Source organism: Chrysemys picta, chromosome 1 (genome assembly GCF_011386835.1).
Source record: "Chrysemys picta bellii isolate R12L10 chromosome 1, ASM1138683v2, whole genome shotgun sequence".
NCBI classification, from domain to species: Eukaryota; Metazoa; Chordata; order Testudines; family Emydidae; genus Chrysemys; species Chrysemys picta.
The window spans coordinates 286,484,610-286,511,245 of record NC_088791.1 but is presented as its reverse complement, the minus strand read 5'-3'; the positions used below and the strand labels follow the sequence as shown (position 1 = coordinate 286,511,245).

Here is a 26,636-nt window from a genome sequence, read left to right as displayed (position 1 = left end):
GGAGCAAACAACTGTGCATATCTCTCTATCAGTGTTATAGAGGGCGAACAATTTATGCGTTTGCCCTGCATAAGCTTTATGCAGGGCAAAACGGATTTATTTGGGTTTAGACTCCATTGGGAGTTGAGCATCTGAGTGCTAAAGACAAGCGCGCTACTGTGAGCTGTTTTCGGGTAAACTTGCAGCTTTGGGACAAGTAATTCAGACCCTGGGTCTGTGTCTGGAGCCAGACGGGAGTGTCTGGCTCAGCAAGACAGGGTGCTGGAGTCCTGAGCTGGCAGGGAAAACAGAAGCAGGGGTAGTCTTTGCACATCGGGTGGCAGCTCCCAAGGGGGTTTCTGTGATCCAACCCGTCACAGTGGCGTAGTATGGTTGTAGTACACCCTTTCCTGGCCAAAGACCCAAGCACATGCCCGAACTGAAAGTCTTCCCCAAAGAGGCAGAGGAATCTGCATCAGAGGGTCTACCAGAGGGCACAGAGAACTGGGAAAATGCAATGGATGCTAAACAAGTCAAATTGAGTGAACGAAGCCTGTCCACTGTAGATTTGCTGTTAACCTTGTGTCTTTTGCTAATTCACCTATGGGTTAAAACAAAAGAATTCACACTAGTGGTAAACCCTTTAAAGATGTGGAACATATTTGATTTGTGGAATAAGCTGTTATACATGCTGGGGATGGTGACAGGACAGCCCCACCAGCATGTTACTTTACAGCCCATACCTGTAAAAAGCAGCAAAAGCATAACAGGCCTATGCTGCTGTGTAGAAGGGGAAACTGAGGCACACCGCCTCATGGCATTGGTGGCTAAATGCCAAGATACCTCCACGTTAATGAGTATTGCTGCCTGCATTCTGTTAGCAATACTACATCCCTACCTGTTTGCAAGCATCTGGGGACCAGGAACCCCAAAACGGGCTAGAGCCCCCAGGAGTGACATCATATGGTTTCAAGGTACTGAAAGGAAGTGTAACCAGAAACAAACAGAAATTTTACAGGTACTGCCTCCGCCATGGACAGTGTCCAAGTCTCTGGCAGTAAGTTCAGGGGGAGGGTGTGACAGTGCACCCCATAAGGCTTTATGGGGAGGGGGTGCTTATAAATGTATGTATGACATAACTGGAATATGTTTTGTGCTGCCTGTGCCATGTAACATATCTCCGTAAGGGTTGTGATCTACTATATCTATTCATCCTATTTGTACGTATATATCATTTTCTACTCGAGCTTAAGAATATGGGCTGTATGCTTGCCTGATTTCTAAGTAAGCTTTGTGAGGCATTTGGTCAGCTTCTTTAGGAAGGAATTTGCCAGGTTAAGTACCTGATCAGGAGACACTTAGGGAACAATGCATCTTGAAATGCTCCAATCCACATGAGAAGTCTTCCTGGAGACATGCAAGATGCCATGTGGACAATGCAAAGACTGAGTCATGCAGGGGCATGTGACTTGCCCAGGTGACTCCAAAACTCCATCTTGGAGCTGGGCTTTGCATAGGAGGGAGGTCTCCACCCACAAGAGAGAGTCTACTTAAACCTGTGGGAGACCCCTCCATTTGGTCTTCAGCTGGCTAAAGAAGGAGCCTCTCCACCCCCCCCAGGATACTTGAAGGAGACTGAAACAAAGGACAGTAACTACAGGGGGTGTGAGTGATTGCTGGACCCAGGCTAAAAGGAGATTAGCCTGTAGAAGGGAGCATTCTGGAACTGGTGAGGAAAGTATCTGTATTCAGTTTGTTTAGGCATAGATCTGCGCATTTTGTTTTATTTTGCTTGTGACTTACTTTGTTCTGTCTGTTACTACTTTGAACCACTTAAATCCTACTGTCTGTATTTAATAAAATCACTTTCTATTTAGTAATTTACTCAGAGTATGTATTAATACCTGGGGGAGCAAACAACTGTGCATATCTCTCTATCAGTGTTATAGAGGGCGAGCAATTTATGAGTTTGCCCTGCATAAACTTTATGCAGGGTAAAACAGATTTATCTGGGTTTAGACCCCATTGGGAGTTGGGCATCTGAGTGCTAAAGACAAGCGCACTACTGTGAGCTGTTTTCAGGTAAACTTGCAGCTTTGGGACAGGAGATTCAGACCCTGGATCTGTGTGTGGAGCCAAACAGGAGTGTCTGGCTCAGCAAGACAGGGTGCTGGAGTCCTGAGCTGGCAGGGAAAACAGAAGCAGGGGTAGTCTTTGCACATCGGGTGGCAGCTCCCAAGGGGGTTTCTGTGATCCAACCCGTCACAGGGAGCTTCCTTCTGACAGTGAGGCTGGGGGGTTGTTAGAAGACCAGAAGAGGGGGTTTGGAAAAGATTCCTTTCAGGATATGGTCCCCATTGAGTATGGATTGTAATTGTTTGATACCCCATAAGAGTTCCAGTGGGGGGTGGTAGGTGACAACTATGGGTGTGAGGTTGGAGGATATTTTTTTCCTGTATTGAACCAGATTGCCTTAGGATATTTGGGCTGCCCATTCCATGTAACGAACTACTATTCTGGTGAAGTGTCCTTGTTTGGTGAAGGTGCTTTTAAGTGTATTAAAGTGTATGTCTCAGACCTTCTCCTTGGAGCATGTACTGTAGTATGTGAGTGCCTGGCTGTGAATAACAGATTTCTTGGTATATTTGGTGGTTACTGGATCTGTGTAGGTAAGTGTGATGAGCAGTGGGTTTCTTGTATGTAATTGTCTGTAGGGTTCCACTATTGAAGCAGATTGTGGTGTTGAGGAAGTCAATGTTGTTAACAGAGTGTTCTAGAGAGACTTTGGTGGATGCGTGGTGGTTGTTGAAGTTGTGGTGGAAGTCTGTGAGAGAGTTAAGGTTATTGGTCCAGAGGATGAAAATACCATCAGTGTTTCTCAGGTAAATCATGGGTTTTGTAGTGCATTTGTCCAGAAATTCTTCCTCTAAGTGGCCAGGCAGAGTTTAGCTTATTGGAAAGCCCTGCCGATATCCATGTCTGTTCCCATGGGTTGGACAAAGTGTTTGTTGTTGAATATAAAATTGTAATGGGAAAAGGATGAAATGGCTGAGTTTGGCATTATGATGGGTCTGCCTGGTTTCCCTTGTTTTGTGTTTCTTGGGAAGCATTAACAAGGTCTCTGGTGTGGGCTCATGGGCAATGAGGCTGTAGAATTTCTTTTGGAGAGTTGTTTGGTAAAGGATTTGTCAATATCATGAGATTTTTAGGTGAATTGTGGTGTGAGGTAGTCTTTGAGGTTTTTTTATAGTAAGTGGTGTAAGAGAATTGTCAGTTGGCCATGTTGATATAGTCATCGTGGTTGAGAACTAATGTTGTCCCCTTGGTTTGATCTTTATGTGGTCGTTGGATTTCAGGGATTGTATAGGTTTCCTTTTGTCAATGGAGTGATTGTGGTGGATATGGTGTTTCCTTAGGATTTCACATTTGATTTTTTCCCCCTGAAGCAGTCAGTGTAATGATCAGCTGTGTTTTCATCCGCTGTGGTGTATCCAATCAAGTCATTCTTTTTTCTATGACTGTTGGTTGGGACATTGGTGCTGTCATTTTTGTTGTGGAAGAATTCTTCAAGGCGGAATTGGAAAAAGAATTCTTCTAGTTCTCCCTTTGTTAGAAGAACAGTCAGTATGGCCATTTGACCATTTGTTCAGCCCAGCGATCCATCTAGCCCGGTATCCTGTTTTTTGAAAGTGCCTCCTGCCAGATGTTTGAAAGGGAATGAACAGACCAGGGCAATTACTGAGTGATCCATCACCTGTCGTCCACTCCCAGCTTCTGGCAGTCAAAGGCTCCAGAGCATGGGGTTGCGTCCCTGACCATTTGTTAATAGCCACTAATGGACCTATCTTCCATTAATATATCTAATTATTTTTTAACTCAGTTACCATTTTGACCCTGGCAATGAGTTCCACAGGTTGTTCCAACTGTGTGTTGTGTGAAGAAGTACTTGCTTTTGTTTGTTTTAAATCTGCTGTTTATTAATTTCATCAACTGACCCTGGTTCTTGTGTTATGTGAAGGATTAAATAACTCTTCCTTATTTACTTTGCTTACACCATTCATGATTTTATACACTTCTGTCATGTCCTCTCTTATGCCCCCATTTCTTTTCAAGCTGAACAGTCCCAGTCTTTTTAATCTCTCCTCATATGGAAGCTATTCCATACCCCTAAATATTTTTGTTGCCCTTCTCAGTATCAGGGTTGGCTTATCATCCTGTAATTGTCAGGATCACCTCTGCAGCTTTTTTTTTTAAGGCTCAGCGTGATATTAGCTATCCTCCAGTCGTCTGGTATAGAGGCTGGTTTAAGTGATAGGTTGCATACTCTAATTTATTAGAGCATAAGCTTTCGTGGACTACAGCCCACTTCTTCGGATGCATATAGAAAGCTTATGCTCTAATAAATTTGTTAGTCTCTAAGGTGCCACAAGTACTCCTGTTCTTTTTGCGGATACAGACTAACACGGCTGCTACTCTGAAACCTGTCATACTCTAATTTATAGTTCTGCAATTTCATATTTGGTTTACTTTAGAACTCTTAGGTGAATACCTTCTGGTCCTGGTCACTTATTACAGAGTCCTACCAAATTCATGGCCATGAAAAATGCATCATGGACCATGAAATCTGGTCTCCCCCCATGAAATCTGGTCTTTTGTGTGCTTTTACCCTATACTATACAGATTTCACGGAGGAGACCAGCATTTCTCAAATTGGGGGTCCTGACCCAAAAGAGAGTTGGGGGGGGGGGCGCAAGGTTATTTTAGGGGGGGTGTCACGATATTGCCACCCTTGCTTCTGTACTGTCTTCAGAGCTGGGCAGCTGGAGAGCGGCAGTTATTGGCCAGGTGCCCAGCTCTGAAGGCAGTGCCCTGCCAGCAGTAGTAAAGAAGTAAAGGTGGCAATACCTTACCATGCCACCCTTACTCCTGCAATGGTGCCTTCAGAGCTGGGTGGCCAGAGAGTGGCGGCTGCTGACTGAGGGTCCAGTTCTGCAGGCAGCAGCGCAGAAGTAAGCGTGGCAATGCCATGTCATGCCATCCTTCTGCACTGCTGCTGGCAGTGAATTTCCCTCTACTCCAGCTTGATATTCTCCTTTCCCGAAACTTTTATCTTCCTCAGCAACACAGAGGCTGTCAGGCTGGAGGTGTCGATCTTGGGGGGCTGTTCTACTAAATACTGGAAATTCTCCCCTATGTACCTCTCTGCCTCTCTTTGCTCCTCCAGTTCAGCAACTCTGTCTCAGGAGCCCATACTCGGTCTCTGAGGGCCATGAGCTGCTTGCACCGAATGCACACATATGCCATTCAGTGCAATAAACTGGATAGCCCCCATTCTGCTACTGGACTTCTGGCTGCATTATTTTTACCCTTATACGTGTTTTGTTGTTGGTTTTTTTTGTGTGTGTGTGGGGGGGAGCGTGTTTGTTGGCTAAGTTTAGAGAATGTGAGGTGTAACTAGCTCTCATGGTCCCTCTCTAAACTCCTTTGCAAACTCCCCTGTTTGCTGCTCCTGTTTGCTAACTCCTCTGGTTGCTTAGGAGCTGACTTTTTAAGCCCCCCGTTCCTCCTTGTTAAGGGATCCTAAAGAGATTAGGGACCAAAGGATGGCAGGCCAGACCTCAGTTTGGAAGCTCTCAAACTTGTCTAGCTGGCTGCTAAGCTCAGCACACAGTCCCCCAAACAGACCACACTAAAAACTTTAATCGAGCAGGCCCATGGCAAGTAGAAAGCACACAACAACTAACGGACAACAAACTCACCCCTAGGATCTTCTCATTCACCTGGAGAACTCCCCTTGCAAAACTCCCCTGATTGCTGCTGCTGTTCGCTAGCTCCTCTGGTTGCTTAGGATGTGGCTTTTTAAACCCCTGTTCTCCCTGAGTAGCCTTGCCCTTTGTTAAGGGATCCTAAGGTGATTAGGGATCAAAGGATGGCAGGCTGGAGCCCTATTAGGGGGCTCCATTGTTTGGGACAGTATCAGTGTTGGGTCAGAAATTCAGTCCATTGTAGAGTGCAGATAATTCAACTCTAGTTAGGGGTAGTCTTCATAATTGATTTTTGGTGTGTCATGTAGTGTCCATGTGGTAGGTCCTGGTGTTATGTTTTTCCCCCGAAGGTGGTATTCTGTGGGTTGTGGAGTTGTTGTAGTTGGTTACACTTTTTATTTTTGTGTTGGATGACTGTCATCAAGTGTTTTTTATAATTATTTTGGGTTTCTTGCATGATCTCCAGATAAACTTTCTTGATTACCCCCCTCCCACCCCTTCCAGTGTGTGTGAGTATGTGATGATTTTGTATTTGAGGTGGTCCCTTCTGTAGTATGTGAGGTTTAGGAGATGATTCTTCAGTTTTTTAGCATATTTGAAGTTTTATGTTGTGGTCAGAAGGTTATAGATGGTGAGGCCTCTGGGGCTGATGTCTGTTGTGCAGCCAACCTCAACACCACCACATACTTTGGTGCAACCAGTCCTCTTGATGTTGACAACACTGGGGGCAGATGAAGCTGCTATGGACCTTTTGTACTTCATGATGTGGACTCCCCACTGCTTTAAACTGATGGGGACATTTCAGCACTACTCATTTCCATGGTGCAAATGCTTGTGGCAGCCTCTGTTTGTCAGAAGCTGGGAAGGGGCGACAGGGGATGGATCACTTGATGATTACCTGTTCTGTTAATTTCCTCTGAAGCATCTGATGTTTGCTACTGTTGGAAGACGGGATACTGAGCTAAATGGTCCTTTGGCCTGACCCAGTATGACCGTTCTGCTCTGCAAGCAGAGTTGATGCATACTGTACAACTGACCTCCTATGCCCACCTGGGTTCCATTTTGGCCCTACTGTTATCCATGGAGTATGCCCTCTAGTTTGAGATTGGGCTCCCCTGTTTTATCAAAGTCTGTGGTGCATAGAAGGGAGTCAGCTATGCCCAGTGTGACAGGTTGGATCACAGGAAACCCCTTGCAAACTGCCAGCTGATGTGCTGAGACTACTTCTAACTCATTTTCCCTGCCAGTTTGGGACTCCAGAACCTTGCTAGTTTGAGCCAGACATGCTAGCCTGTATAAACCCAGACCCAGGTCTGAACCCTCTATAACACTGATAGAGAGATATGCACAGCTGTATGCCCCCCCCAGAGTATTAATACATACAGTAAGAAGCTGAATACAAATAAAATCTCACCCTCAGAGATGTTCTAATAAGCCTCTTTTACAGATTAGCCTCCTTCTAGTGTGGGTCCAGCAATCACTCTCAACCCCGTGGTTACTGTCCTTTGTTCCAGTTTCTTTCAGATATTCTTTGGGGGTGGAGAGGCTATGTCTTGAGCCAGCTGAAGACCAAATGGAGGGGTCTCCCAGAGGTCTAAATAGACTTTCTCTTGGGTGGACACCCCTCCCTCCCCCTGTGTAGAATCCCAGCTACAAGATAGAGTTTTGGAGTCACATGGGCAAGTCACATGTTAATGCATGACTCAGAATTTACAGGTAGCAGCTATTGTTTACATGCTACCTTGAACGTCCTCAGGTAGACTTCTTATGTGGATTGGAGCCTTCCAAGATTCATTATCTGTTAAGTGTTTCTTGATTGGGCACTTAACTTGCAAATTCCTTTCTAAAGAAGCTGCCCAAATGCCTTACTAAGGCTACTTAAAATCAAACAAGTACACAGTCAATATTCATAACTTCAAATACAAAAATGATACATGCATACAAATAGGATAAATATATTCAGTAGATCATAACCTTTACAGAGATATGTTACATGGCATATGTAGCATAAAACATACTCCAGTTATGTGATATTTACATTCATAAGCATATCCCAGTACCCACCTAAGTACCACCACTGCTGAGGCAGTATATCCTTTAGCAGCTAGATCAATACAACTAGACCCTCAGGAACAACCAACTCATATTGAAGCTGCTCTCCTTCCCATAAATGCCTCTGGTTTTCAAATCTTCATCTCCAATTCCTGAAGACTCTAAAACATATCAGGAACTACTAAAGAGGGTGGCTAATTCGTTGGGCATACAGTTTGAGTTAATACAGGAAAATCCACACAAATTGGTGGACATCTGCCACACTTCCACTCCAGGCAGGGTGGCATTGCCCATTTAATGGAGATACACTGGAACCAACAAAGAGACTCTGGTGGACACCCTCACCCTTACCTTCCATTGCTAAAAGGTTTGTGCATGGATATCAGGTTTCTTCACAAGAATGTGAAAATTTTTACTTCCACCTGACCCCAGGGTCTTTGGTGGTTGTTGCAGTTAATGAGAGAACTAATCAGGGCTGCCCGAAATCTACGCCTAAGGACAAATACTTGAAGTTGGACTTACTTGGTCATTAACATTTTTTCAATATCAGGGTTATGAGTATAGCCAATCATCAAGCGCTTTTGGCTAGGTATGATTTCTCCAACTGGGACATGATGAACTGCCAGAGGTGATCAAGGAGAAGTTCCAGGCAGTTGCGATGTGTGGTGGCAAGAACCGCTTTCCAAGCAGACTAGATGTGGCTGACACAGCAGTAAAGGTGATGGCAATGGTGATATCTATGTACTGTTCCTCGTGGTTTGCAATCCTTTGGCATACCTATGGAAGTCCAGCAAACACTTCTCTGAAAAAAATGAGTGAGGTTCTACATTTTCTTAAGGATTCTAGAGATACTCTCAGGTCCTTGGGCATCTACCTGCCATCTCCAAACAGGAAATAATACCACTCTTAGAATCAGCAGACACAATCATTATATCCCTTGAGACAACCTGGCCAGGCTAGAAGAAGAGATAAGTCTCAGAAGGAGATCACCTCCTTCTTCCACCTTAGCTTCATCTAAACAGCCATGTACATCAAAGACATCTGTTTGACTCTTTGGTTGAGGTCAGCATATGAAACCCATCAGAATCTTCCCTGTCCTACTCCTCCTTGGAAACAGGCTATCTTACTTCCTCAGTGCTTGGATCATCATCATAATAGACCGATAAGTTCTGAGGACTATGGGACTGGGTTATAATCTGCAGTTTCTTTCTTTTTTTTTTTTTAAATGGAGATATCCTATCTCCTAGAACTGGAAGGGACCTTGAAAGGTCATTGAATCCAACCCCCTGCCTTCACTAGCAGGATCAAGTACTGATTTTGCCCCTGATCCCTAAGTGGCCCCCTCAAGGATTGAACTTACAACCTTGGGTTTAGCAGGCCAATGCTCAAACCACTGAGCTATCCCTCCCCCACTGAGCTATTCCTCCCCACTCTGTCCCTTTTACCCACACGCCTTTTCTGTCCCTTTTTGGAGACCAATCTCATGAGGCTATTCTCAAGCAAACAATACACACTTGTTTTAATTTAGATGAACTATATGGACTCAAAGGGTTAAAGGTGTTTATATGACCATATTACTATCCAACATTAATCAGTGTTAAACAAGGTTTGGTATATGGAGACCTCAGCCTACTTAATACCACGGCGACACACTAGAAAGTTCACGCTAAAGGTTAGACATTTATTGATTAAAATGCACAAAAGGAAAGGAATCAAGAAAAGGTAAAATTCAATGAAACTGAAATTGAGTGTTGCAGAACAAACTTAATTAAAACCTATCAAACTTTCTTTGTAAGGAAGATGAATATTGGCCTGTTTCTTAATCTGTCAAATAATCCTTTTTAGTGGGGAAAAAAGGGTTAGTTCTGTTGTTCAATTCTGAGTCAGGAATGATAGTTGCTTTCTTGCTTTAGATAGAACAGAGACACATGGGGGGGGAGAAGATATGGTAAAGATGGGAGAAATACGGCTTTTGTTGATGTTCGCAGGATAATAGCGTGGCTGGTCAGTCATGGATGGATGCTTTAGGTTGGTCACAACAGTTGTTGCTCTGGCCCCAGGCTCTCTTCCCTGGGCAGGGACAGCATCTGATTAGATCGGTCCTATCTCTCTCCTTCAGTGGTCCATTTCAGGCTGAGCAGAGCTGGATGGGAGGCCTCATCTCATGCTGGTGCTGAGCAATACAGTTCATTACAGGATCAGATCAAAATCTGAGAGAGAGGACAGGAGGATAGTGGAGCATAGAAGAGGGGGACACTAGAGGGCGGGAAAGATAGAGCAGGTTCTCACATGTATCAGCTTGGTGTCCTCACTAGTGCAGCAATGATGCATCCCCACTGGAGTATCAAGGTCTGTTGCTATGCCAACAGTTCTGCTGCTGCACTGGTGGTAAAAAGTTTATTTTTTCTCCATCAAGCCTCTCTTGAAGGGCCACAAAAAGGGTGGGTGGAATGGTCCATTCTCTCATTATTTTGTCCAGCAATTAGGCTGAATTTTTGAAGCATTCCTATTCATCCATTGATTTCCAGTATCCTAGTATTCTTATTTACCAGTCGTAATCGTAACACAGTCCTTTAGTAGTGTCAGTCAACCTTTTCTGTTTAAATTAATTCAGTCTTTGTCTCCTTCTCAAATCTTTTCTTAAACAATTTTATATAACAGGTTATTGTAACAAATTCATCAACCATTGCCTACTTTCCACCAGTTAGCTTTGGAATTAAGGTTAATTTATAGGCCCAATTATCGCAACAGACTGTTTAAGTCAGGAGCCATAGAGTGGGTGCATCCACATCATCAGGGAAAGGGTGTTTTATTCTCAGTGTTTCCTCATACCCAAGTCCAGAGGGGGCTTGAGGGCTATCCTAGATACTTGAAACTTGAACAGATAGTTGTTTTGCATGGTTTCTCTGGCTTCTGTTATCTCTTCTCTAGATCCTGATGACTAGTATGCTCCTGTTGACTTGAGCGATGCTTTATTTTCATGTGGCTATCCACTTGGGTGACAGATGATTCCTCAGGTTCACAAATGCTCACTGCTAGTTTACAGTCATCATCCCCAAGGGTTTTCACAAAAAGTATGGCAGTAGTGACAGCTTATCTCAGAAAAATCAGTATTCAGGTCTGGATGACTGGCTGATCTGAAACTGCTCCAGTCAGCACATGGAGGACAACATCAGACAAATCCAATCCATTTTTGACACCTTTGGCCTGTTAATCAACAAAAACAAGTTAGTCCTGTACAACATGTAGGAGAGTGAGTTTATTGGTGGGTTCTCAGTTCCACTACAGCAACAGCTTACTTGCCTCAGACCAGGTTCTAAGTGATTCTGGACTTGCACATCACTCTTCAGGCTCACTTTCCGACTACTGCAAGAGATTGCCTGACACACTAGGGGCATATGGTTGCTCACATGTACATGACTCACATGCTAGACTTCACCGGCGGTGAATACAGGGGTGACTGAAGTCTGTCTATTGTCCATGAAGGCACCCACTGGATGTGCTTATTCATGTTATCTGCAAGAGTTCTGTCTTCCTTAAACTGGTGGATGGTGTGACGGGTTGGATCACAGAAACCCCGTTGGGGCTGCCAACTGATGTGCCAAGACTACTACTGCCCCTGCTTTCTCTGGCAGCTTGGGACTCCAGCACTCTGTCTTGTTGAGCCAGACATGCCAGTCTGCTCCAACATAGACCCAGGGTCTGAACCACGTGTCCCAAAGCTGCAAACTTAACTGAAAGCAACTTAAGAAGTGTTCCTGTCTTTAACACTCAGATGCCCAACTCCCAATGGGGTCCAAACACCAAATAAATCTGTTTATACAGGGTAAACTCATAAATTGTTCGCCCTCTCAAACACTGATAGAGAGAAATGCACAGCTGTTTGTCCCCCTCCCCCCCAGAGTATTAATACATACTCTGGGTTAATTAATAAGTAAAAAGTGATTTTATTAAATACAGAAAGTAGGATTTAGGTGGTTCCAAGTAGTAACAGACAAAACAAAGTGAATTACCAAGCAAAATAAAATAGAATACGCAAGTCTATGTCTAATACAGTAAGAAAACTGAATACAATAAAAACCTCACCATCAGAGGAATTCCAGTAAGCTTCCTTTTACAGACTAGACTCCTTCTTGTCTGGGTCCAGCAATCACTCACCCCCCTCCCCCCCCCGTAGTTACTGTCCTTTGTTCCAGTTTCTCTCAGGTATCCTTGGTGGGGGGAAAGGCTATCTCTTTAGCCAGATGAAGCCAAAATGGAGGGGTTTCCCAGGGGTTTAAATAGACTTTCTCTTGTGGGTGGACAATATTGGTAGTTCAAACTTCTAAACTTTAGTGACCCATGTAGTTCTTAATGTATAGAATATGGAACTGCCATTCTCTCCGCTCGATGCTCATTTGTTAGCATCTTTTTCTCTTTATTGCTTTCTCTGCCTGTTCCACTTTCTCCTATTTTTGTCTTGTCTTTTTGTACACAAAACAACTTAGATTACTCATGGTTTGCCTTACTACTAGTGGAAACAGCTTTAGTAGTCAAAATTGCATGATTCTAATCAATTTAATTATGCTGCTGGCTTTACAAGGAAAGGTAGCTTAGCTTGTGCACTGCAATACATCTGTGTGTAAGTAGCACTGGCTGTCCTGGAGAAACCTGCTGGCAAAGTGCCTTATGGATGAGAGGCAGACTTTTGATGAGGGAGCATGGCAGAGTTGCTCCTATAGTAGAGGTTAGATTTAGGCTAGATTTGTTACACATAATTGCGTTTGGAATAGGAATGCTGTTATGGATTATAAATGTAACCTAAGGAATGCTTTATAATCTACAAGTCTTAACTCTAAGAATTCTAGAACTTGAATTTGAATCTGAGTAGTTGATAGGCCAGGTCAGGATTGAAAACCTGCTACCGCTATGACCATAAGCGGTATAATCTGTGTTGGTCAACACTAAGTGCTGGGCGGTGATTAATTAACCCAGAAACTTCAGGAAGCACCAACGGCTTTGGACTGATGAGCGCTTGAGGAGGGTAGTGGAACCCTTAATGGAGGAAATGCCATCAAGAGGCGGATGAGCAAATTCACTCAGTGTTTTTGCCAATGACATCCACACAGGATAGTTGGGTCCTTCAGCTGTGGCTGATAACCAATCTAGGAGTGGAGCCCCGAAAGGCAGACAGATGGAAGATCTGCTTTGCTCTGGCAACTTCTGCAGCGTAACTGGTTCCAAATGTATCGACTCCCGTCCTTCCTTTGGTCCAAGCCAGTGAAGTGAAGAGAGGGACGCTGACATATGGACAAAGCAATGCCTCCATATCAGCTGCCCAGGCTATTGCAGCCACATCACATGGAGGGGACATTCCATCCTTGCTGGTAACATGGACACAACACAGAAGGTGGCAGTTGCAGGTTATAAGCTCTCACTTGATTGGCGTAGAGGAGAGCGCCACAGGTCACCTTCGACGGTGGGAGGAGTCACTGCATTCCACTGGTCAGCCACCGCCTGCCACAAAGCTGGGCAGCCCCCAGACACTTGAGTGCTGACCCACCACAGTCTGCCCGCCTCATTGCGTGCGTGGGGCTAGACCCAAAAGTTGAATGACAGACTGAAACCTTGCACCTGGCAAAAATAAGAAACCAAGAACTTTCCGGCTTGGTAGCTGGAATGTCAGGACCATGTGTCTGGGATTGACAGATGATGACGACCTACAATACACAAGCAGCATACGGAAGTCAGCTTTGGTACACCGTGAGCTGTACAAACTCAATGTTGACATTGCAGCACTTCAGGAAACAAGACTTGCAGATGGTGGTTCTGTCTAAGAGACCAATTACACCTTCTTTTGACAAGGTAACAGCAACCAAGAAAATCGTCTGCATGATGTTGGTTTTGCTGTGAGAAACAAGAGGGTAAAGCTCCTAGAAACACCCATTGAGAAGTCAAAGCGTATCATCTCACTTAAACTTCAGACGACCATTGGCTCTGTGAACATCGTTTGTGCCTGTGCTCCAACACTCAAATCTAGCCTGGAGGAGGAGGATACATTTTACAACTCTTTGTATCAAGTCGCCAAAATAATACCATCAGCTGAGCAACTTTTCCTCCTTGGTGACTTTAATGCAAGAGTCGGTGCAGACAACAACTCATGGCCAGATTGCCTAGGCCAGTGTTTCCCAAACTTGGGATGCCGCTTGTGTAGGGAAAGCCCCTGGCGGGCCGGGCAAGTTTGTTTACCTGCCATGTCCGCAGGTCCGGGTGATCGTGGCTCCCACTGGTTGCCGTTCGCTGCTTCAGGCCACTGGGAGCTGCTGGAAGCGACGCGGGCCGAGGGATGTGCGGGCCACCACGATTAGGCCACTGGCACCAATTAGATAGACCTTGTTATCGTCAGGAGGAAAGACCTACCCTTAGTGCAGAACACTCGCATGTTCCACAGCGCTGAGTGTGACACTGAACACTCCTTGATTATTAGCAGTGAAGATTACAGCCAAGAAACTACATAGAACAAAACCTAGGAGCAAGCCCAAAATCGATGCTATTAACACCAAAAAACAGAGGAAATGCCAGAAGTTTGTGAACTTAGCATGCATGGGAAGTCATTACCAGAGAAGGCAGAGGAATTTGGGGAAGATTTAAGAACAACAATCCATGAAACAGCTTTAGCCACATTTAGGGGGAAAGAGACCATCAAAAAAGGATTGGTTTGAAGAAAATGAAGCGGAACTATTACCTCTCATCAACATTAAGAACACAGCCTATCTGGAACACAACAAAAAGCCAACAGAGTGCACCAAAGTGAGACTTCGACATGCAAAAACCGAGATACAGCGAGCAAGCAGACTCTGTTTAAATCATAACTGGATCAAGTTCTGTGAAGAGATACAGCAGCCTCAGACATAGGAAACCTCAAAGTCATGTATGATGGCCTGAGGAAAGCTCAAAGTCCCACTGTCAACAAGGTTGCCCTTCTCAAATCACACAGTGAAATCATTACAGATAAAAGCAAGCAGTTAACTCATTGGGTTGAACATTATTTAGAGCTATAAGCATAAGAAAGAAACATCACCAGCAAATCACTGGACCAAATACCAACTCTACAGGTCATGCCAGAGCTAGATGTGGAGCCCACTGTAGAAGAGGTAAGCAAGGCCATTGATTTTCTATCAATTGGCAAGGCTCCTGGAAAAGATGGCATCCCAGCAGAAACCTCAAGTGCGGGAAAGACAGCCTATTACCATATCTTTATCAGATACTACTTAAGTCCTGGAAAGAGGGTGAGGCACCACAAGAGATGCGCGACGCAAACATCATCACTTTGTAAAAAAATAAAGGCGAAAAGGGCGACTGCAACAACTACAGCGGTATCTCACTACTAAGCGAAGCAGGAAGAGCTTTCATGAAAGCCATCTTAGTGTGCTTACAACAGCTGGTGAATCGTGTCTACCCTGAATCACAGTGCAGATTCAGAGCTGGAAGATCAACTGCAGACATGATATTTTCTCTGTGTCAACTCCAAGAAAAGTGCAGAGAGCAAAACCGACCATTGTACATCGTCTTCGTGAATTTAACAAAAGCATTCGACACAGACAGCAGAGCAGATCTATTTGCAATACTAGAAAAGATAGGATGTCCACCAATCCTGTTAAGTCTTATACGTTCATTCCACAACAACATGAGAGCAACCGTCCAGTTTGACGGGTCCACTTCGGACAGCTCTTGAGATGAAAAGCAGAGTGAAGCAAGGATGTGTTCTTGCCCCTATGCTCTTTGGAATCTTCTTCTCAGTACTCTTGAACTGTGTGATTAAGTACATGAAAAATGGAGTGTATCGCCACAAGATCAGATGGGAAACTCTTCAACCTGTCCTGACTTAAGTCAAAGACCAAAGTCAAAAAGGGACTTCTATTAGCTGATGCTGCTGCCCTCATAGCCCACAATGAAGATCTATTACAAGAACTCATGGACCGCCTTTCAAATACCTGTCAGGCATTTGCTCTCGCCAGCAGCATTTAGAAAAAATGCAATCCTAATGCTGTTTTTTATTTATTGTATTTATTATTATTTAATACATTGCAAGAGTGATTTTGTAGCTGTTTATCTTAGTAATTTGATATCATAGTTTTTCCTGTGTATTGTTTGTTTCAGTCAAATCAAACATTTAGCACAAAAAGCAATCCCACCAACCCACTCCAAGAATGTTTCAGGTGTTTTATACTTGCAAAGTATTAACTTTGGTTCCATAAATAGGTTTGTTCAGACATATTATTATTAAAAAAGTAACCGAATATTTGTTTTTATATAAGAAAACCTATTTATAGCTAATTTTCTGTCAACATTGCATCACTTTATTTAAATGTACTGCTATTTAATAACCTGTGATGGGTTTTTGTCTGGTAGAGTCTCTATATATAATGTTTGAGATTTTGTTTGTTTGTTTGTTTCTGTTTTTAGCCTGAACACTCCACCTGGAACAAAAATTAAGCTGTCAGGAATTGTTGAAGTGAAAAATGGATTCCTGCTTTTGGATGACAGTAACACTGTAGTTCTTGGCGGTGAAGTGGAGCATCTTATAGAAAAGTGGGAGTTACAAAGGGTGAGGTAACATCACTGTGAATTTTTGTCTTACAGGAGGTTAATTATATGTAACTTCTGCAAGCTAATTGTGACTAATAAAATGTTAAAAGTTTTTATACAATAATAGCATTTTAAATGCCCAAGTTATTGTTATGGATAAAGCCAAATGAACTAAATTAAATGTAATATTTTACGCTGCAGTTCAGATGCTGCCCACGCAGAAATCAATGAAGACCTTTGAGCAACAAATGATTCCTTTTTTATTCTGCAGAATTTTAAATTTAAAATGTTGGTTAAAAATTATATTGGCCAGCAAAGTGTCTTTAGCTAATCATTCTCTTTACTTGAAGCAGGTATGCAATGTATTTAAGTGTGGTGGTGATTGGCAGGATTCTTGTGGTTTCCCTGACCAGTGTATAGGTTTTTTTCTTGCAACAGAATTTTAAAATAAAAGCTTTTCAGTTGTAGTCTGTAGCATACTTTTATGTTAACTATGTTTAAACATAAGTTTTGCTTATGTTTCAACAGTAGTATAAATAAGGCTGCAGTCACATAAGATGAACTGAAGGTGTTGAGAGCGTTTAAAGAAACCACAAAGACTTTTAATTTAGTTCACTCCACTCTAATATGGCCAAATTAGGAGAGCATATCACTGGAGAAAATGTTACAGGCTGGCTATTTCCTTCTCCTATATAATACAAAGCAGTGGTGATTATTCCTAGAGGAGGAAACTCTGGACTTGTGACAGTGTTCCAGTCTGTTGATTGATTTCTGTTATATTAAATAGATAATGTAGATTTAATCACTTTGCCAGATGGATGTAGGGAACATTGAGTGATATTTGATGGCTCAGAAAGTAGACCTGTTGCATATGTCAGCCAATCAAAGAGCATCTTATCCATGAGCATTATTTTCAAATGACGCTAATTTTGGCAAAAGTATTCTTTGTTATTGTTGAAACTATCTTTGGTTTGATGAAGTGTTTTTATTTATTTATTTTTTTTAACTATTTTGGGCAAACTGAATTATAATTGATTTGAATGATTTTGAGTTATGCAAACACACAAATAAAGAAAATGTGTGTTAACATCTTTTTGTGCTCCTGTAAATGAAAAAATAGTTGTAAAAAAATCAATATAATCTATAAACTATGTAGGTATCCTTAAGCAATGCTGCCTTCATAAAAAGAATGTCCTAAATGCTAAATCAAATTATGTAATCTCATATCCTGTGCATCTCCAAATCTGGTGTCATAAAAGGAAGAGAATTCCAAAGGTAAGGGCTGTCAGGTGTAGAGCTCTGCTAATATCCTTGAAAATTCAGCTCTGGGGCCGACAGCAAGATAATTTCATTCAATTGTCTCTGTCTCATCTCGTTGTCTCTATTCGAATATAGGTTAAAAAGAGGTCTCTTGGGTACTATAACTGGGTTACAAACCATTTCAGGGATTTAAAGTAGATTGAAATTCAACTATGATGTCAAATAGGTCCAGGAGGCTGTAATGACATTGAAAAACAAAAGCACAATAAGTTGCATTTGTCAATGTTGCATTAAACTTTATAGTCAAACCTTTCATTCTATATATAGTGCTGTTGATAAATTGTGTAGTTAGTTTTTTGACTGCGCTTTGGTTCATTATGACATATATTCAAGAGGACATAAAACCAGTGTCAGGTTTATTACTCTAAACTGGGGGTTCTCAAACTTCATTGCACTGCGACCCCCTTCTGACAACAAAGTTACTATATGACCCTGGGTGGGGGCAGAGCCTAAGCCCCGCCACCCCAGGTCGGGGTAAGGGGCCAGAGCCCGAGTCCCGCCACCCCGGTTTGGGGTGGAGCTGAGGCTTCAGCCAGGGGTTCCAGCAAGTCTAATGCTGGCCCTGGTGACCCCATTAAAATGGGGTCGCGGCCCACTTTGGAGTCTCGACCCACAGTTTGAGAATTGCTGCTCTAAACCAATAATAATATTGCACAGGAAAAAGGTTTTGTCTGATACCAATCTCTGGGAAGCCATCTCTTGCATCAATGTTTTGTTCATCTTACATTGAAGATGTACTCCCAAAGTTACACATTTCAATAGTATGATGATTTTACAGGTTACACATCTTTTTACACGTCACTAAAATCCAACCCATTTGTCCCATTTCCCTAACTTGTTCTGTTCCTTTCTTACCTTTGTTTTGGATACTCGCATTTCAGGAACTGGTCTGTGAAGGTACTCTCTAACTAGTGCTAAGAAATAAAATGAATGTGTATTGATTATGACAAGTTTCCTATCTGCTTATACCAAATGCTTACTTCAGCAAATGCAAGGTGCTATAGGATACTTAACAGAAGTTAGCAGGATTGTGGTATAAGCCAGTTTAGGCTATATCACTGTTACAATATTTGTGCTTAATGTTATTGGTGCTTTATTCATACATACATAATATAAAAATATGGTTAAAATAGTACATATTATTATGAAGTGGCATAAGACCTCCCAACAGACAGAGAGGCAAGTCACTGGCACCAAAATCCTCTAATCATGGGGGTAAGAGTAGAATGCAGTCAAAACCCAAGTGCTCCTCTTCACTGGTAGCACAGAAACTGGCACCATTGACTCTGGCCGTGAGGCAGGTACTGTAGAGTCCAGGCCTTGAAGGGGCACCTTCTACATATGCGATATGTCAGCATCCAAAGACCATCTCAGCACTGACAGCAGCGTAGGCATTTCTGGCAGTGAGAGATCTGAGCCTACCTGTACCGCTTTCCCTGGTAGCACAGGAAACCGTGCTCTGGGTACAGACAGTGGGGTGCCAGTATCATTGATGCCACACTTGGTATGGCAACAACCTCCATTGCCTCAGACTTCACATCTGTAGGTACCATTGAAGAGGAAGCCTGCTATGTTGGCTGCTCACACTCTTCACCAACTTGGCACTGATATCTGGCATCGTCAAGAGCAGCCCTCCCTTGGTCAACGGAGAGGGATTTGTCCTACTCTGAATTGAGAATTTGCTCCTACATTTCCTGGCCCCAGAGCCAGACTTACTTCTCTACACAGAGGCATTACTACCCTGGGTTGCCTCAGGCTCCTTCAGATGGAATAGGATTGGGTATGAGATTCAACGAGATTAAAATAGAGACATAAAGGGTAACAAGAAAACATTCTACAAATACATTAGAAGCAAGAGGAAGACCAAGGGCAGGGTAGGCCCATTACTCAATAAGATGTGTGTGTGTGTGGGGGAAATAATAACAGAAAACGTGGACATGACCGAAGTACTAAATGACTTTTTTGTTTCTGTTTTCACCAAAAAGTTTAGTAGCAATTGGACATCTAACTTAATGAATACCAATGAAAATGAGGTAGGATAAGAGGCTAAAATAAGGAAAGAACAAGTTAAAAATTATTTAGACAACTTAAATGTCAAGTCACCAGAGCCTGATGAACTACATCCTAAAATACTCAAGGAGCTGACTGAGGAGATATCTGAGCCATTAGTGTTTATTTGTGAAAAGTCATGGAAGATGGGTGATATTCCAGAGGACTAGACAAGGGTGAATATACTGCCAGTCCATAAAAAGGGGAGTAAAGGCAACCCGGGGAATTACAGGCCAGTCAGTTTAACTTCAGCAACTGGAAAGATAATGGAGCAAATAATCAGTTTGCAAACACCTAGAAGATAATAAGGTGATACGTAACAGTCAGCATGGATTTGTGAAGAACAAATCATGGCAAACCAACCTAATAGCTTACTTTGACAGGGGAACAAGCCTTTGGATAGGGGGAAGTGGTAGTTGTGGTATGTCTTGACTTTAGTAAGGCTTTTGATACTGTCTCTCGTGACCGTCTCATAAACAAACTAGGAAATACAACCTAAATGGAACTACTATATGGTGGGTACATAACTGGTTGGTAAACCGGTCCCAGAGAGTAGTTACCAGTGGTTCACAGTCAAGCAGGAAGGGCATAGCAAGTGAGGTCCTGCAGGGATCAGTTCTAGGTCTGGTTCTGTTCAATATCTTCATCAGTCATTTAGGTAGTGGCATAGAGAGTATACTTATAAAGTTTGCAGGCAATACCAAGCTGGGAGGGGTTGCAAGTGCTTTGGAGGATAGGATTAAAATTCAAAATGATCTGGAGAAACTCGAAAAATGGTCCGAAGTAAAGAGAATGAAATTCAGTTAGGACAAATACAAAGTATTCCAATTAGGAAGGAACAATCAGTTGCGCACCCACAAAATGGGAAATGACTGCCTAAGAAGGAGTACTGTGGAAAGGGATCTGGGGGTCATAGTGGATCACAAACTGAATATTAGTCAACTGTGTAACACTGTTGCAAAAATAGCAAACATCATTCTGGCATGTATTAGCAGGAGTGTTGTAAGCAAGACACGAGAAGTAATTATTCTGCTTTACTCCACACTGATTAGGCCTCAACTGGAGTATTGTGTTGAGGTTCTGGTTGTCACATTTTAGGAAAGATGTGGACAAATTGGAGGAAGTCCAAAGAAGATCAATAAAAATGATTAAAGGTCTAGAATTCATGACCTGTGAGGGAAGACTGAAAAATTGGGTATGTTTAGTCTGGAGAAGAGAAGTGTGTGTGTGTGTGTGTGTGTGTGTGTCGGGGGGGGAGGGAGGGATAACAGATTTCAAGAACATAAAAGATTATTACAAGGAGGAGGATGAAAAATTGTTCTCGTTAACTTCTGAGGATAGGAGAAGAAGCAATGGGCTTAAATTGCAGCAAGGGCAGTTTAGGCTGGAATTTAGTAAAAGCTTCCTATCAGGGTAATTAAGCACTGGACTAAATTGCCTAGGGAGGTTGTGGAATCTCCATCATTAGAGATTTTGAATAGTAGGTTAGACAAACACCTGTCAGGGATGGTTCAGATAATATTTAGTTCTGCCTTTAGTGTAGGGGACTACACTAGAAGACCTCTCGAGATCCCTTCCAGTCCTATGATTCTATGTGATTAGGGAGTCTTTGAGGCCCATCACCAGTCCAGTGGCCCTTTTGGAATCTGTGGGGATTCCCCCCGGTTTCTAGATCATACATGAGGTGTTACTGCTCTGTGTCCTTTGGGACACATGGGAAATTTATGCACCAGGTGCTGCCGGTTCTGAGCAGCAAGAGGCAGTTCAAAAGGATCCTGCTGGACAGCTAGTGGAGGAAGAGCACCCTCAGGCTATGTTGGCTTCTTCATCCTCCTTTTCTCCGACAAGAATGTTTCCTCAGAAGGCATCTTACCCCACCCTCTTGTCCCTTGGCTGATTATAAGGTTCAACAAGACCTACTGAAAAGGGTAGCTTCAAGTTTAGGGATCCAGGTGGAGAGAAGGTTGAGTCCTCCTGCTGCCTTACTGATATTTTGTCCACCAGAGGGCCTCATTGGGTGGGCCTTGCCTATTAATGATGTAATTAAGTAGCCCATTAAGTCTCTCAGATTCCTTTCTGCCACCTCAAAAAGGGCTGACCGTAAATATTATGTTCCCTCCCAGGTGTTTGTATATCTGTATGCTCATTTTCTCCCAGGTACAGATGGGCCAGTGAATGGGAACAACAGCACCAACAGATGGAAATCCCCAAATCAAAGGATGCAAAAAGCCTAAATTTTTGTGATAGAAAAGTTTATTCTACTGGGGGGTTGCAACTCAGAATTGCCATCTAACAAGCTCTTTGGGTATTTTATTATTGTAATGTTTGGGACTCCTGGTTAAAGTATAGGGACATGTTGCCAGAGGATGCTAGACAGGAGTTCTCCACTTCAGTTGATGAGGGGAAATCTGTAGTGAGAACTTCACTGCAGGTTGCACTCGACTCAATGGACATGACTTCTGGGACCATGGGTCCATATGCAAGAGCTCTTGGCTGAAGACCTTGTGGCTTCTGCAAGAGGTCCAACAAATATTACAGGAGTTGCTTTTTGAAAGGTATTCACATTTTACAGAGCAAACAGACTCTAATCTCCATGGTTTTAAGGATTCTAGGGCAACTTGAACGTCTTTGGGGTTGTATACTCCTGCCCTGTCCAGGAAACATTTTTGTCAGCAGCTGACCCATTGTTACTCTGCCCCTGCTTCTTGTCAGGATCTGCAAAGAAGGAAAAATAGAGGTTATAGATGCAGACCACCTCCTCCTTCTGCATCAATGCATGCTCCATCTAGATGCCCTAAACCGGCATTTTGATAGGTTGCTTGGGGACACCATGCCAGTTTCCCAGGATTCTAGACAGTTATCTCTATCAAGGTCCATTTGGCAGGAATATAAGATTTTCATTCTCATACGGACAACCATTCTATATTTTCTAATGATACGACAATCAGGTTTTTGAAGAGCCTGGAAAGGTGGTATCCTTAAATAAAGGAGCCCATTCCCCTCTGGGACTTGAATTTAGTTTTTGTCCAGGCTAATTGCCCTTTGTCAGAGCCTCTAGAAATGTGATCTTTGCTTCACCTATCACTGAAGGTGACTTTTTTAGTATCTATCACAGGGGTCGGCAACTTTTGGCCCGCGGCCCACCAGGGTAAGCACCCTGCCGGGCCGGTTTGTTTACCTGCTGCATCGGCAGGTTCAGCCGATTGCGGCTCCCACTGGCCGCTGTTCGCCGCTCCAGGCCAATGGGGGCGGCGGGAGGTGGCGGCCAGCACATCCCTCGGCTTGCGCCCCTTCCCGCAGCCTCCATTGGCCTAGAGCGGCGAAACGCAGCCAGTGGGAGCCGCGGTCGGCCGAACCTGCGGACATGGCAGGTAAACAAACCAGCCGGGCTTGTTTACCTGCCGTGTCCTGGCGGGTGCTTACCCTGGCGTGCTGCATGCCAAAGGTTGCTGATCCCTGTCCTAGATGTTAGAAGAGCTTTGGCATTCTACATCAACAGGACTATGCAGTTCCATTTGTCAACGCAACTATTTGTGGTCATTGCAAACAAGATGAAGCATCTCCCAGTTTGTTTTCAAGGAATTTTATTGTGGATAACCTCCTGTACTCCTGCATGTTATGATTTGGCAGGCATTTCCCCACTGAGCAAAGTGATTGTGGATACTACAAGATCACAAGCAGCCTTGGCAGTATTCCTTGTGCATGTACCTATCCAGGAAATTTGTAGAGTGGCAACCTGGTCTTCAGTCAACATCTTCACATCCCATTATGCCATCACTGATCACTTCAGAGACTATGCTAAATTTGAATGAGTACTCCAGTCTGTGTACACATATGCACCGATCCCTCCTCTTACTTTATGGCTTGTCATTCACCAAGAGTTGAATGCATGTGTGCAATTAATCAAATGAAAGATGCTTATTAATCTTCAGTGACTACTGTTCTTTGAGATATGTTGCACACGTCCATTACAGAACCTGCACTCTTACCCTTCTCCATTAATGCAGGAGTAAAGGAGGTTATCGACAACAAAATTCCTTGAAAAGAAACTGGGAGATGCTTCATCTTGTTTGCAATGGCCACAAATAGTTGGGTCGACAAATGGAACTGCCTAGTCCTGTCGATGTAGAATGCCAAAGCTCTTCAGCAAGAAGGAACTGAGGGAGCTCTGTGGCAGCTGGGCCCTTTATACTGGCACACAGTAGTGTGTGGTGGCGGAGGGTGCTTATGCTGTCCCTGAATGATACCACTGAGGTTAAAAATTCGGACAACTGTGAGCGGGGTTTGGACACAGAGTGGATTGGACTTGTGCAACATGACGAGAGTTATGGAAGGTTAGTAACTGTCTGTTTCCAGTGGGGTCCAGCAGGGATCCATTCTTGATCCTACACTATTTGACATCTTTATCAATGACCTGGAAGAAAACATAAAATCAACAGGCCTGGCTTGACAAAGGCCTGGCTGGGATGATTTGTTTGGGGTTGATCCTGCTTTGAGCAGGGGGTTGGACTAGATGATCTCCTGAGGTCTCTTCCAACCCTAATCTTCTATGATTCTATGAAAGTTTGCAGATGACACAAATTGGGGGAGTGGTAAATAATGAAGAGGGCAGGTCACTGATTTAGAGAAATCTGGATCTCTTGGTAAACTGTGCACAAACAAACAATATGCATTTTAATACCGCTAACTGTAAGTGTATTCAAGAATGTAGGCCATACTTACAGGATGGAGGACTCTATTCTTCAAAGGAGTGACTCTGAAAAAGATTTGGAGATCATGTTGGATAATTAGGTTAACATGAGCTCCCAGTGTGATGCTGTGTTCAAAAGGGCTAATGCGATCCTGGGATGCACAAACGGGAATCTGGAGTAGCAACAGAGAGGTTATTTTACCTCTGTTTGACACTGGTGTGGCTGCTGCTAGAATACTGTGTCCTGTTCTGGTGCCCACAATTCAAGAATAATGTTGATAAACTGGAGAGGGTTCAGAGAAGAGCCAAGAGAATGATTAAAGAATTAAATACCTTATAGTGATAGACTCAAGGAGTTCAATCTATTTAGCTTAACAAAGAGAAGGTTAAGGGGTGACTTGACTACAGGCTGTAAGTACCTTTATGGAGAACAAGTATTTACTAATGGGCTCTTCAGTCTAGCAGAGAAAGGTATAACATGATCCAGTAGCTGGAAGTTGGGGCTAGACAAATTCAGACTGGAAACAAAGTGTAAATTTTTAACAGCGAGGGTAGTTAACCATTGGAACAATTTACCAAGGGTTGTGGTAGGATCTCCATCTCTGGCCATTTTAAAATGCTTTAGAAATTATTTTTGGGAAATTCTATGCTCGTTATACAGGAGATCAGACTAGATGGGCACAATGGTCCCCTCTGGCCTTGGAATCTATTAATTGAGGTTAGAGGCTCTCTGTTCTCAGTTCATGTGCTCAGCCACACCCTGGTCTAGCCTGTGGCAGGTGGGAACAGCCATTGGAGGGAAAGTCCAGCTTTGCCCTACTAGCCCTGGGATGTAGCTTGCTCAGAAATTCTGTTTCTGTGGGGATGGCCCATATGCAGTCCTTTCACATGTAGCAGCTGAGAGAGGATAGCGTTTTCTCAGTTGCTTCGTGGGGGTGGTGTATATGCAGTGTTGTTAGCACTGGGAGCTGAGAGGCTGGAGCATGCTCAATGAGGATGGGATCTTCTGAGAATTTAGCTGCTAAAATCAAAGTGTGTTGTGTGAACATAAGAACAGCCATACTTGATCAGACCAAAGATCCATCTATCCCAGTATTCTGTCTTCTGACAGTGGACAATGCCAAGTGCTTCAGAGGGAATGAACAGAACAGATCAAGTGATCCATCCCGTCTTCCATTCCCAGCTTATGTGAACTGTGATTCTCTTCCTTCCAGTCCTCCTCTCTTCCCCCCCCCTCCCCCACTCCCCAAGGCTTGCAACTTGGCCAAATGTGGGCAGATTCAAAAACTATATATGTTACAGGAGACCACACCCTGTCAAATTTCAGTTCCCTACTTCAAAGCCTGTGTGAGCTAGAGGTTTTCAAAGAGAAGATCTCAAATATTTTATCATGAGCAAAACTGTTAGTTTCCCTAGCTTTGTTCTTGGAAGTGATTGAAGCATTTTTGCTGAAAATTTGTGGAAAAATTCAGTCTGAGGCAGACACCTTTTAGCCCAAATGGTTAATGAGAAGTGTTAGGCAACTTCAATAGGTGGCACTACCAGTTCTGCCTATAATTAATAAATTAATTTTGACTTGTCCATTTCCTTAACTTTATAAAAGGTATCCATTCATCATTAATAAAAAACGTTACATGTTTTTTATAATATTTGCTTTCTCCATATGTAAAGAAACAAGTTCAAAGTATTTCTTTGAGAAAATTAGGATGGGACTTTCAAATGGAGACCCTTTTGAAAATTCTAGCCTTAATTCAAATATAAAACCTTTCTTTCCATAATAGTGTTGTTTGCGGTAAAACTTCCTTGTTGCTGCTGTTATGCCTGCTGTTCGTTAACTCAGAGTTTCATTCACCTTTGCCATATTGTTTCCTCTATATGCCATTCTCACTATTTGTGCCCTTTTGGCCAACTCCATCTTGTTTAAAACAAGTTGCAACAGTTTTATCTGGGTTGCCATCATTTTCTCTTAGTGTCCATGTTCTATGAGAAAGGGTGCCTCTATCGCACTTGATCTCAGATGAGTTCAAAACATATCTTGCCTTCAGAGAAAAGTGTTCTTCTCTCCCCAATCTTTTACCTTAATAAAGCTAGCTCCCTGATGTTACTGTTGTCTATCAGTTGTCCTCACATACTGAAGACATACGACATTTCCACAATCTTAAATTAATTCTCAAATTTCCTTCATGACTTTTATATATTTATTTCACTCCCTC

The 26,636-nt window shown here is 43.1% G+C and overlaps 1 protein-coding gene across 4 annotated transcripts in view; it reads left to right on the top strand.

The window, feature by feature from the left end:
- TDRD3 (tudor domain containing 3) overlaps positions 1–26,636 on the top strand; it is a 278,767-nt gene that overhangs the window by 137,560 nt on the left and 114,571 nt on the right. For all 4 annotated transcript variants that reach the window (XM_005296948.4, XM_042861717.2, XM_065581151.1 and 1 more), the window contains one exon: positions 16,242–16,383. In XM_005296948.4, coding sequence (XP_005297005.2) covers positions 16,242–16,383 — 142 coding nt within the window. The remainder of the gene's footprint in view (positions 1–16,241; positions 16,384–26,636) is intronic.